We start from the raw sequence: 13346 nt of genomic DNA on the forward strand, positions 1-13346 counted from the left end.
TAAAAAATATACAATTATTTTTTATAAAACTTAAAATAAACCATATATTTTATTTGTTTTCAAAAAACTTAGTTGTTTGAGTTTTAACTTTTTTTTTATATGAGTACATTATAATTAAAAATTATTCCTAACTTGTATTCAAAGAACTAAATTAAAAAGTTATAATAGTTAGAAGTATTTGGACAGTCAACCTTCACACTCTTTAATAGAACACACAAACAAACTTAAAAATAGTGTTCAAATTTACAACTCTGGCTAAAGTAACAAACACAGGCCAACATACAATGAAGTATTATGCGCTTCAATCTTACTCTGCATGAGTTGACCCCAACTGCCCGGTAAAGAAAAGAAAAGAAAAAGTAAAAGTAAATAACGGTCAGGCATGTGGGAATGAGGAGATCTAACCTTCCCGTCGAAGTCACCTCCGAAGTCTTCATTCATCTATGAGCGCGCATAATTCATCCATTTAATAACATGTTTCATCCTGAGTTCCGTTCCATTCAACGAATGAGGAATCGAACCTAAATTATGTTGGGGTATATTCATCCTCTTCATCCATCCAGACATGTAGCGTCACGGCTCCAGTCCAAGCTCTCTCCGCATCCCCGAAATGTGCCGGCACAACGGGGCCAATGCAAAATTCAATGCAAAGCACAACATAAGAAGACCGGCACGCGATCTGCGCGTGCAGCATCAGCACACAATCTCGACGCCCAGGCCCGCGGATTTTGAGTCACTGCGTCACGAATTCGCAACCTGGTGCTGTGCGTAGTGGCGAGGATCTGTTAACGGGTGTGTGTGCTGCAGAGGAGGTCGGAACAACTGACGGTGAACGATTCTAGCTGTGAGTGATATCAAAGCTTTTCCTGGCTATGGCTCTGGCTCTGGCTCGGTTGTAGTTCGTGGTTTGTTGGTGTGAATGTGCGTGCGATGGAACTGAGGCGTGAGGTTTGAGTCTCAAAGCGCAGTAGGTTAGTAAGAAATAGTGAAATGCGGTGATGGTGGTGCCCGCATCGCGGCCTTAGCGGATTCCTTCTGCTGCTTCTGCTTCTCCTCCTCCTCTTCCTCCTCTTCCTCGTCTGTCCGCGGTTGGGACTGTTTCTGATAGACAAGGTATCGGTGGCGGTGGTGCCTTGCGGGTGATTGCAATCATCGGCTAGCTCTGTGCTGCTGTGCTCTCCAGGTTGCGTGGATTGGGGGTCGTGGGACTGCGTCTGTGAGTCTCGTCGTACATCCTTCGAGCTTTACCTTCTCGCCTCTGCTCGCTTTTAACCGATTCCTCAACTTTCGATTTCTTTGTATAGTCTCGATGTGGCGAGAGAGAGAGGAGAGAGAGAAAGTGAGAGAGAGAGAGCGAGGATGGTATATCGATTGCCGTGGCACGGCTGCGATCGATGTTTATGTGGTGGACCTTTGGGCTATTTGAGCATTTTGTAGACATTCGACTAGCTCGTGCTGGTTTCTTTAACAATTGGTTTGCGTGCATCTCAGCATGGTATGGGAAGCCTTTGTGCACGCTAGGGTTGGGGATGCTCCGCGTTGTTTGATTGGATCTAATCGTGTTTGGTTGGAGAATATTTGATAGATTGATTGGTTCATGACATCAAATGCCGACTTATCGACCTTGTTGTTGGTTATACGTTACGATCAATCATTGAATTGTGGTGAGCATGCCGGAATTGACGGGTTTACTAGCGTCCAGGATAGAACAACTTCTGTTTCCTGTTTTGTTTCGGGAGGAGTACTCTAACGCTCATGATTGGGGTCCTCTTTCTTTAATTCTACCTCTGCGGCGGTCTATTGTTCACTCCGAATAGTGATTGATGACATTCTTCTTGATTTGTTTTCCGACTTCGTCAGTTTCTCTCAGACATGCACATATTATCCAGTCTGGATGATGTTAGGTATTGGCAGATTCTCTGTACTTGAGATCATTCGACGTTGTTGCGGAGTTCGTGCCCACTGCCGAAACTGAACAGATTAAATGTTCAGTAAACGAAGGAACGAAAGCCTTTGTATTATGCTTCCCTGAGAGGTTTCTCAGTAGACCTGTAATTGCCACTCTCAATTTTAAACCTAGGGGCACATCATTGAAATCAGTCATGACCTCTCATTAGGTGGAACAATGGTGTTTGCCTAACACCTTATCACATCTTTCGAAAGAGATTTACGCACTCAATACACAACCGAATTTTTAATCGCTAACTTTGCTCTTTGTTCATAGATGAAATCTATTTTCCTCTCAGTAGATTTGTTAACCACCGTGTTAACCGAGGTCGTAAAATTACGATTTAAGGAAGTGTTTCAAGCACTGTGCATTGTAAACAGGTTTCCTTTCCGTTCTACTTGTGTGTGGCGCTTCCACCTACGAGGTTCGTAATAAGATTTTGGAGTAAGACCCTTATAGTCTGGATGGGATGGGTTGGGATGGTATCGTATGGGATATGAGGTGATAGGAATATACTCTACTTAAGTGCCTACTACAAAAGTTGTGTATTGGTCAGTTCTAAATTTAGCAGTATTATAAACTGCGAATCATTAAAAGGGTTAGCAATTTTTTTACATTGCTACTCATTTTTAGCATTTTTTTGAAAATATCTATTATCTTAATTTCGATACAACTTCTTCAACCAAGAAACCCGTGTAAGAATTGAGAACTTTGCACCGAGGTGTCTTTGGAGGTGTTCAATATGAAAATTTCAATGTTGAAGTGCAAGGGTTGGTCATCGCCTTCAAATTGCGAAAAGTTGTTCACTAGAATGCTTTGCAGCTTAGTTTACATGGTGGAATTGAGCCCTCGCACTTATTATAGTGCATTATACAATCTTTCGATTGCGTATTGAGTGTGTAAATTTGAGAAGTCTACATCTTTTCAATCAGATTGAGTACAGCAAGGTCTTGATCCTGGGCCAAGTCTGAAGGCTAATTATCTTTCTAGGGGTACGGAGGACAATGTTGAGCTACAAGATGCATCATTTTGCTCTCTCTCATTACTGCCTTCAGTTTTGTTTAATTGGAATGTGAGCTGTAAAGTGTGACCGTTGGTCGAGAATCTGATTCAATTTCTTTTTCTTGTTCCAGTTAGTTGGTTTGTAGTCATTTTAGCGGTAACCTTCTCCATTACGGGTGGGTTCATCGAACTGAATCGTGTGACCAGTAATCTGTTTTACGATACAAGACCCTAAAATACTGTGATGAAATCTGAATTGGGTCTCATGTTTAACTTTTTGCCCACAGTAGACTTTGCTTGGGCGGGTCCAGTGCTTGTCTGCAGGCGGATCCAGGACAGGAGAAGACATAATGACGAAGGAGGATGCTGTCAAGGAGACTCCTAAAGAGATTTTTCTTAAGGATTATAAGGCACCAGATTATGCTTTCCAAAAGGTGAGTTGCCTGCAGTAATTTGTAAACTGTGTTCTGGGACTGACTGAATCATTGGCAATTTTGTGCGCCTGTACTCACAAATAAGCCTTCAGATTTTCTAAAAAAATTATGCTGCCCCTGAGCTGCCACAGCGCTCATGATGTCATCATAGATCTTGCACATGATATGAAGCAATAATCCGTTAGCTGTTGAATGCATGAGTGGTTACACAGTATTTTAATTGAAGGTTATGATACGTTTTCTGCAGGTGGATTTGATATTTGTGTTGGGGGAAGATAAGACGCTCGTGACATCCAACATCCGTGTCATTCCAAACTTTTCTGGTAATGATTGTAGAGTCAAGTATAGTTTGGGTAATCAAATACAGCTCCTATGGGCTTGTTATTGTCATCTTTACGTGCAGTCACGTTCAGTCAGCAGATGCATTAAGTTTTGTCGTCACATAGTAAGCCCAGTGGCTTTTCTTCATTCTGTGTCATAACTGAGGGCTTATGAGTAAAGTATGAGATCTGTCTCTGCTTCACATTCCACTACCTAAGCTGTTTGATGATTTGTCTGTTTATCCTCTGCTCACAGATGGTGCTCCTTTGATACTCGATGGTGAAAGGTTGAAATTGGTCACTTTGAAAATTAACGGCTTGCATGTCTCGGTACGATTGTCTAATTACCTTCACCTGTTTTCTGACCCTGGATAGGTTGGGCAGTATGAAGCCAAGTTTTATTGTAGTTTTTATTCTAACCTCCTCTGTATGTGAATATAATTCATTTCTTTATGTTCAGACTCAGCATGCACTGCTTTTGTCGTATGGTTCGAATGTGGAATGGTTTTCCTCAACTTACGTTTGGTCACATCTGTCATCATGTCATGCAGAAAGATAATTATAAGGTTAGTGCACGGCAACTGCACATGACATCGTTGCCTACTGGTTCTTTCGATTTGGAAGTTGTTGTGGAAATTGAGCCACAAAATAACACTTTTTTGGAGGGACTGTATAAGTCGACTGGCAATTTCTGCACTCAATGTGAAGCAGAGGGATTCCGCAAGATCACCTACTTCCAGGTATGGAGTCTCATTTCAGCTTATATTTTGGTGTTGTGAATACTTTGGGATTGAGACACACAATCTTAAGCCGATGCTCGATTTTATTCTTGCAGGATCGTCCAGATGTAATGTCCAAGTTCACTACACGTATAGAAGCTGATAAAACTCTCTATCCAGTGTTGTTGAGCAATGGCAACTTGGTTGATGAGGGTGATTTACCTGTAAGTTGCTCAATTACTATGTCACGTTTCTTATTTATTACGCAATTTTTTTACCCTCTACATGTAATTAAATGAACTTCAACACTAGATCATTCAGATTAGTGAGAATACTTTGGTGCGTTATCAGCTGAATATGAAAATTGTTAACCTGGGGATGTGACTAATTTTTGTTAATCTAGCATGAGGACATTAATACAAAACGCTACATTATGGATTTAAATGCTTTAAAAATCCACATTTTTCTTCGATGACGTAAAATGACGTCGGATGTTTTGAACCAGTAGATGTATGATGACATGTTTTAGCATAGTTTAACCAACATGCTTCCGGGTTGCAGGATGGTAAGCATTACGCAGTGTGGGAGGATCCATGGACAAAGCCGTGTTACTTGTTTGCTCTTGTGGCTGGCCATCTTGTGAGTCGGGACGACTCTTTTACCACAATGTCAGGACGCAAAGTGGCTCTTAGAATCTGGACTCCTCCACAAGATTTTTCTAAGACTGCTCACGCAATGAAATCTTTGAAACTGGCTATGAAGTGGGACGAGGAGGTGAATATTTATCCATGGTCTAAAATTGCAACTGTAAAGCATTGCCTAAAGTCAAATAAGAGAATAGAAGCATTACTACTTTGTGTAAATAGGAGTTGATGTTGACTCAATATGCATCTGGTGCTTTATGTCTTGTCATAGGCTGGAATTTAGACCTAACTATTGAGGGTTGAGAAACCTTTTGTGGAGTGACCTGTTCATATGTAGTAGCAGGTATGAATATTTCAAAAGAACCATTGGGTTTGATTATTATGTAAGCACAAGTTACTTCCGATCTCATGATGTCAGTAAGCAGGTATTTGGTTTGGAGTATGACCTGGATCTCTTCAACATTGTTGCTGTGCCGGACTTCAACATGTAAGTGTGCAAGATTTCACAGTTCGCCACCTTTTTCCAAGCACTTATGTCTCCTATGATATTAATGAAATCTTGTTTTGAAAAAGATAGTTAGTATATGGTGATTCAATTTTAGCTCGTGACCATCCTTATGAGAAGTTAGCAAATCACATTGGAATGGATGATGGGTGACAGGGGCGCTATGGAAAATAAGAGTTTAAATGTGAGTTTTTTTATCTTATTTTTATGTTTCAATACTATTACTACTCGGATAGCATATGCCGATATTGCTGCAGTTTTGAGTGGTGTAGCAGTTCCTTCCAAGATGACTGATTATTCTCCCTGTCCCGGTGATATCATCTATTTATTTCGAACTCGAATAGCGTGGTTGAATCATAGACTGGAGTCGATGTTTAGAATATCGTTCGTTTGAGAAGTATTGACGATTTGTCTCATGTGAGAATGTTTGTACAGATTTTCAATTCAAAGCTGATACTGGCATCCCCTGAAACAGCCACAGATGTAGACTATGCTGCTATTGAAGGTGTGATTGGCCACGAGGTATATATCTTTGCCTTGTTTCTATGCTGCTGCTAAAGTGCCTTTTGAATAGTTGGACACCTGTAAAATCATTGATACGGGCTTGATTTTTTGAACCACTGACTTATACACTTTGTGTTCTGTATCCTATCTGAACTGGGTACGCAGTATTTCCACAATTGGACTGGCAACCGGTATGCCCTCCCGTTCTCTTCCACATACCTATTGTCGACTGCAGTAATCAGATTGCACTTCATTCTCTCTGTAGGTCGTGGATGTTTTGGAGCAATGGTTTCGTTGTATTACTGGTTTTTGTTTTCCAAAACTTGTGCCACTCACCGAAAGTCGAGCTCTTATAACTGTTCTTTTTGTATCTGGGCAGAGTGACATGCAGAGATTGGTTTCAGCTTAGTTTGAAAGAAGGTCTCACTGTCTTTAGAGATCAGGTGACAATTCCTTACATATATCAGTTGTAGAAATTTATTATCGGTTCTCAGTTTTGTATCAGGCGTGGAATATTGTTTTGTTCCTTTGAAACTAAGTATGTACTAGGGTATTTTAATGTACCCTTTACAAATCTTCATTTGTTTTGATTGCATGAAATTCTCGTACTATTCAACTGTATTGACGTTAATGCTTGTTTCATGAATGTCCATTTCAGGAATTTTCTTCTGATATGGGTAGCCGTGCAGTAAAACGCATTGCTGATGTGGTTCGGTTAAGGACAATGCAATATCCTCAGGTTCTAATATGACTTGATTTTCTTGAACTTTGTAGTAATACTGCTATTTGGTGATTTGACTTGGTACTACAAACTAAAATATCTAGATTAGAGTTTCACACTTCCTTCTGGAAGTTCGAATGCTGTTGTTTGTGTGAATGCTACTTTAGTTGAATATGATATTCCCCTCTGAAGGTACTGTGGATTGTATTCCTTCTCCTCAGATGCATTGTTTTAGTTTGTCAAGGACTTAAACCTACTCTGAGCGTGTCTCTTAACTTTTGGCAGGATGGTGGTCCAATGGCACATCCAGTACGGCCGCATTCCTACATCAAGATGGATAATTTTTACACGGGTCAGGATGTCTAGTCCAAACCTTTCGTATCTTGGTAATTAAGTTTGTCTAGTATTGATATATTTTGTCTCCTTGAAAAATCATGTTTAAGTAGTACGTCTTTATGAAGCTTTTCTAACTTCCTTCTTGTTGTGACTGGGTTTTTCTTCCGCCGAAATTCTTTTCTGCTTACGATCCTGCAGTCACTGTAAGTGTTAAGATTTACACCCTCAGTAGTTTATTTTCATAATTTTTCGGTCTATTGTATGGTCGTTTGACTCTAAAAAGGATTCTAAATAATGATTCTGTTGTTCGCATGTTGATGCCGTTGCGGTCATGGCGCTTCCCATTGGACTGCAGGTTTATAGAAAGGTACTGATTAATTACTTGATTTCATGATGATTTCTCTTGCGGCTGTGGCGCTTTATTTACTTCAGGTTTATGAAAAGATAGTGCTTTCAGTATTAATTTCACATGTTTTGGATGCAGGGTGCCGAAGTTGTACGTATGTACCAGACTTTGCTAGGGAAGGCTGGTTTCAGAAAGGTTTAAATTCTTTGCCTCATTTGGATAGGCTCTGTTTTGCCGTTTTGACGTTATTTTATTTGTCGGCTGTTCTGTTTTCGTCCTTGCTATGCTATTTTCTCCGAGTTGTTATTAATCTGGACATTTTCCATTTTTGTGAGTAATCCAAGGTTCATAAATTTTATGGAATATCTGCCTTCATATGCATGAGGCAATAACAGTTTGTTATTTTCTGAGGCTTCAGGGTATGGACTTGTATTTCCAAAGGCACGACGGTCAAGCGGTCACCTGTGAGGAGTTCCTGGCTGCCATGTTCGACGCCAATAAAGTGAAGTTCCCAACATTTCCTCTTTGGTAAGAAGCAATCTGTTGTGGTGGAAATGCTATTGGAAAATCATTTTTTACAGGTTAGAGTTCGAGTGTAGCGTTGTGGCTATTCTCAACATTCATTGTCAATAGTGGGTGCACTTCGGTATACATATGAAGTTCTCTGTTGACTTAGTTCCTATTACTGAGTAAGCTTTCGGATTTTCAGGTACGCACAGGCGGGTACTCCAACTCTGACTGTGATCACCTCGTACGACGCTGATGCTCAAACGTTCACCATCAAGTGCAAGTACGTGCTTCCATTCCTTTTAGTACATGTAGGGTACTGCTGTGGTGGAATTTTTGGATTGTTGCACATTTAGCAGGTGGGTTGAAATTAACGATTAAAGAGTTTATATGCGAACTTGACTCACTTAATGGAACAAATTTTTTTTAGCTTAAGTTGCGTCGATAATTGCAGGAGATCGCATTCTTGGACCATGTTCTGTTAGATCTCGAACTTTAGAATTACTTGATGTAGCATGTGTCAGTTTGGTGTTGGGTTCTCTAAATTCAATCTCTAATTGTGCAGGCAGGTGGTGCCGCCCACTCCGGGACAATCAAAGAAGGAGCCGATGCTTCTACCTCTGGCCGTAGGCCTTCTTGACTCACACGGGCACGACATGCGTCTTACGTCTGTGAAAGACGGAGCCTCACTGCACCATTTGACAAGTGCAGATGGTGACTACACCACTACTGCTGTACTACATGTTGACAAGGTATGTTACAGGATGGGGTTGATCTTCAATAGAATCTGGGATGCAACAAGCAGGGCATAATAGTGTAGTAACTTGCTTGCTTGTTCAATCATCATTCAATTGTGTCTTCTGCTTATATTGCATGAGGTAAAAATATTGCATTCTCACTGTGTTAATAATTACAGACTGAACAAGAATTTACATTTATGAATATCACGGAAAAGCCAGTTCCATCATTGCTGCGTAATTTCAGCGCACCAGTGCGTCTAGTATCTGATGTTACAAATGAAGATCTTTACTTCCTCCTTGCTCATGATTCCGATCAATTTAACAGGCAAGAGCTAGTAATCTACCGATTGTGTTTGATTTTAGTGTACCTCAGAAATACATATGTACTGATAGAGCTTAGAATGCCGCTAGTTAATGTATAAGAATTCTAGGGTTTTTATTTTTATTTTTATCTTTATTTTATTTTCCCACTTGGGTTGATATGACCGTCGGATTTCTTACTCCTTGTTATGATGACAGGTGGGAGGCTGGTCAAACTCTCAGCCGAAAGCTTATGTTGGACCTGATCTCAGCTCATCAGAGAGGAGAGAAGATCAGCGTTGACAGTGCTTTTATTAAAGGCATTCGAAGTATTCTGTTGGATTCGTCTCTTGACAAGGTGTGTGGGAGAGTGAGCTAACACTTTCCTGTGTGTGTTAGCTTCTCACCTTTTAATTGTAAACAAGAAACCTTATGTGAGATTATATATTGGAGTATGGTTTGTAATGATGTGTGTAATAGTTCCTTATCTATGTCATTTTTGCAGGACTTTGCGGCAAGATGTTTGACTCTACCTGCAGAAGGTGAAATTGCGGACCTCATGGATGTGGCTGACCCAGATGCTGTACACATTGTTAGACGGTTTGTCGTCAGAGAGGTTTCCGCCTGTCTTCGTGAGGACCTACTTAACACGGTATGTGCAGCTTTTTCGTGCTTTTTCTTTGCGAAATAATTTACGCTTGCATCATAATTATGGATGCAAAGTGTAGCCAAACCACAAGGTCCATGTATTCAACAATGAGAAAGGTTTCAATGTGAAAAAGGTATCCTAAACATCTGAATGTGGAAAAACTATTTTAATCCTACAATCATAATCCTCGTAAGTCTTAGTTAAGTTAGCAGGCAGTCACGCGCCGAGGAGAATGCAAAGAAAATGGTGAACAAAAGAGAAAAAAGGAAGAAGAGGTCTTAGTATATACCTTAAACATTTAGGTGGTATGATATCGACAAGTTGTCATGCGGCATAGTGTAGCATTAGTGATCAGTAATATGTACAGCGTTTCCAAAACTGTACTTATATGATCCCAATATTCCCTTTAAAATAGCGTCTATACTTGCGTGTTAATTCTTTAATATGTCTGCAATCTTTGTAGTTTAATATTTTAGTATTACTGTTATTATTATCTTTTCCTATTGACTTAAAATTGTTGTTGGCACAGTTGACGCGATTCGTGAAGATCTCCAGATCCAGCAGTTAAAATGTTTTTTTATGTTGGAAATGCAGGTCAAACTCAACAGAAGTTCAATTGCATATGACCCTAGTCATGAGCACAGGGCACGGCGTGCTTTGAAGAATGTTGCTTTAGGTTAGATAGATATTTTGACCTTTGTGCTCTTAAGTCTGATTATCATGAAGCTTTTTATCTGACTTCGTGTGTTGACATCGAATTTGAACAACAAAAGTTATTGCGTCAGTGATCTGCATGGTAACATTTTTGCAAGTCCAAAAAGTTTTCCTTCAAGAGGTTGCTATTCTAGGCACCAATGATTACCATTCGATAGGTTCATTATATCGAACATGTTGTCAACTTGGATGCTTTCATGAATATTTTTTCTATGCTGTTTGCAGGTTACTTGGCATCTTTGAATGAACCTGAGACCATAGACGTGGCAGTAAACGAATACAAGATTGCCTCAAATATGACCGATCAATTAGCTGCTCTGAACGCTATTTGCCAGAATCCTGGGAATTTACGATCCAAGTCCCTGGCAGATTTCTACGAGCAATGGAAGGAAGAGGCCTTGGTATGTTCTCAAAACTATTCAGAAGTGATGATTCTGATCTACTCAACCAGCTAGTTCATTTTTATCCCTCCTAATACGACTTGGGGTATCGGACTATTTGTGCCAACAGGTCATGAACAAATGGCTAGCTTTGCAAGCTATGTCTGATATCCCAGGAAATGTGGAGAACGTGCGGCGTCTGCTAGACCACCCCGCTTTTGACATTCGGAATCCAAACAAGGTATGTTTCTGCAGTTCCGCTTGTTTTGCTAATTTCAAGCTTTCATTATAAGTTCCAGCTTACTATTCTATTTGGAGATCTTTTAACAACTTTCGGTTTCACAGGTTTATTCCTTGATTGGTGGTTTTTGTACATCTGCCATAAATTTCCACGCCAAAGACGGTTCAGGATACACGTTTTTGGCTGACGTCGTTCTCCAATTGGATAAACTGAATCCTCAGGTTGGATTTGCACATTGTGACATCGACAAATCTGCAAGAGTTTAGTCGATTGTGTTATGAATTCAGTGCTGGTGTAGAGTTTGGTCTTTTTTGCTTAGTGAAGGATAAACCACATGCTTTTAGTAGTAACTAGTGAACATATCTGTTTTAAAATTTCAAGTAATTTTTCAAGTCTATCTAATTAATTACAGGCACTTAATTTTTCTCTAAATTTTTTATTTGATGGTGGTTTTAGGTTGCATCCCGCATGGTGTCGTCTTTCTCTAGATGGCGTAGATTTGATGAAGAAAGACAGGCATTAGCCAAAGTAAGTTTCTGCTAACGATGACCAATATCATTTCTATTTGCTTGAAACCTTTGTCAGATCTTGCACCATCAATTTTTAATCCAGTATTTCCATACATTGTATCCTATGTAGAGTATTCATAGGCAGTTTATACGGGGACATTTGCAGGCACAACTGGAGCGAATTACAAGCCAGAACGGCCTTTCGGACAATGTTTTTGAGATCGCCTCGAAAAGTTTGGCATCTTAGTAAGTGAAGGATAAATGACCCGTGTAGTACTATTTTCTTTTTGAAAAGAGGCTTGTGCGGAATGTGCCAAGTACCTTGAACCCTGCGACTTCTGCAGCAGTCGTTTTTTTCTTGAAAGAATTTGTGTTCAACGGGTCACACCTTGCATTTTGTCACATCTTGAAAGGAATTTTCTCTCTCAAAATGGACATTGTGAAACTGTTGGATGCATTCTTTTGGGGCAATCTTCTGCTTGTGCCTTGTACTCCAATCGTCAATCTCATTAATGATAAATTATTGAACCCCACCCGTGTAGTTATGTGTTCATTTTCCTACATTTTACTTGTCCCATTTTTTTTCTGGGTAATACATAGATCAAGCAAATAATCATTATACTACCATTTGGGTGCTGAAACTCAGTAGTAGAGGATGAGTTTTGTATTTTGTGCAAAGATTCTTTCTGGGTAATACACAGATTCTCAGATTTTGTGATATCTTCAAATGATAGGAGATACAGATTGGATTACTAAGCAACTAGTGACTTCCTATCCTCTCTATAACCAAATTTCCAATTAAGAAATATCCCAAAATGGTACATATATGAAAAACTTTACATACTCTGCAATCACCTTCACATGCAAAATTGCCACAAAAGATAAAAATTAAGCTTCAGAGTAAGAGACTGGATGCACTGCAATGAGTAGCATCCTATTATAGCTTTTCAACCAGCTTCCAAATTAGACATACACCATTTATTTTAATTTTTAAAATTTCACGTAAGAGAGTCCACTTAACTATTTTCATTTGATCCAGACCTCCTAGAACCTGGTACAGCCAACTACAGAGCTTCCCTTGTCAAACCATTGTGCAAATCACAGGTCTGAGAAACCAATTCATAATAATGATGCAATTTGCTGTATTCTCCAAGAACAGTGCTGAATTGATGCCTATCATCAAAATTGAACTACAGGATTGCAGAAGGAATGCTATTCAGGAATGATGGTCTTTGACAGAGCTATATATATATATATATATATATATATATAAAAGCTTATCATATCAGCTGTTATATTGAATGCTAAGTCAAACTTCCAATCTAATCTCTGCCTGCAGAATTATGAGCTCAGGAAGAATCAAGCTTACCATTTCTTCTATGCCTGCATTAGAAGTGCCCAAGCATAGATTTAGAGTGCCCACCATAGGACCACTCAATAAAGGCAGCACAAGTTTGTTTTTTTGCTTTTTTTGTTTTTTGTTTTTGAAACTAACGAAGAAACTTCATTGCCATTTGAATAGTATTCAAGACCAACCCCAGCTGAATACAGCCTGGGTACTGACCCAGAAAAGAATATGACCCACTCTGATAGAGGGACTTAACCCTCTATGCTACTATATCATTAAAAGTAATGTCATTACACTCTATCCAAAGAGTTTACACAATGCAAATCTATTGCCAAATGTTATAGAATTGAGCAAATTTCTGGGGGAGTTGTTTAGAGAAGATCCCTTGCCTCTACAATAATGGTTGCCAAAGGCCTTGTGTGGATATACTCTGCCACCTCTTTCTCCCTCTTCAAAGGTAGATGTTTATACCAAGATTG

At 39.6% G+C, this 13346-nt stretch overlaps 1 protein-coding gene and 1 long non-coding RNA gene across 2 annotated transcripts; both read left to right on the forward strand.

Annotated features, from left to right (window-relative positions):
- The first annotated feature begins 648 nt into the window (after positions 1 to 648).
- Positions 649 to 11904, forward strand: LOC112292526 (puromycin-sensitive aminopeptidase). Its single transcript, XM_024541092.3, has 29 exons — positions 649 to 844; positions 3238 to 3384; positions 3632 to 3707; positions 3961 to 4034; positions 4256 to 4444; positions 4540 to 4647; positions 4985 to 5197; positions 5493 to 5554; positions 5729 to 5756; positions 6008 to 6094; positions 6242 to 6267; positions 6456 to 6519; positions 6735 to 6815; positions 7083 to 7149; positions 7332 to 7336; positions 7489 to 7500; positions 7618 to 7674; positions 7898 to 8007; positions 8189 to 8269; positions 8552 to 8738; positions 8903 to 9051; positions 9246 to 9384; positions 9532 to 9678; positions 10270 to 10351; positions 10615 to 10790; positions 10900 to 11010; positions 11115 to 11231; positions 11467 to 11538; positions 11686 to 11904. The coding sequence occupies exons 2-29, from the start codon at positions 3301 to 3303 to the stop codon at positions 11764 to 11766; spliced, it is 2685 nt and encodes an 894-aa protein (XP_024396860.1). The 5' UTR covers positions 649 to 844; positions 3238 to 3300; the 3' UTR covers positions 11767 to 11904.
- Positions 11905 to 12251: 347 nt separating this feature from the next.
- Positions 12252 to 12995, forward strand: LOC141046240 (uncharacterized). The gene is made up of 3 exons (XR_012219015.1): positions 12252 to 12337; positions 12559 to 12623; positions 12859 to 12995. It is a non-coding gene; the product is annotated as an uncharacterized LOC141046240 (long non-coding RNA).
- Positions 12996 to 13346: the final 351 nt, after the last annotated feature.

This window comes from Physcomitrium patens, chromosome 15 (assembly GCF_059467195.1).
Source record: "Physcomitrium patens ecotype Gransden chromosome 15, ASM5946719v1, whole genome shotgun sequence".
Lineage (NCBI taxonomy): Eukaryota > Viridiplantae > Streptophyta > Bryopsida > Funariales > Funariaceae > Physcomitrium > Physcomitrium patens.

Excerpts from the sequence above, each read along its gene's own strand:
- LOC112292526 (XM_024541092.3), top strand. The coding sequence starts at position 3,301 with ATGACGAAGGAGGATGCTGTCAAGGAGACTCCTAAAGAGATTTTTCTT. Across the intron at positions 4,035-4,255 it reads TTAACGGCTTGCATGTCTCG|AAAGATAATTATAAGGTTAG; the intron begins GTACGATTGTCT and ends CATGTCATGCAG. Across the intron at positions 8,270-8,551 it reads ACGTTCACCATCAAGTGCAA|GCAGGTGGTGCCGCCCACTC; the intron begins GTACGTGCTTCC and ends CTAATTGTGCAG.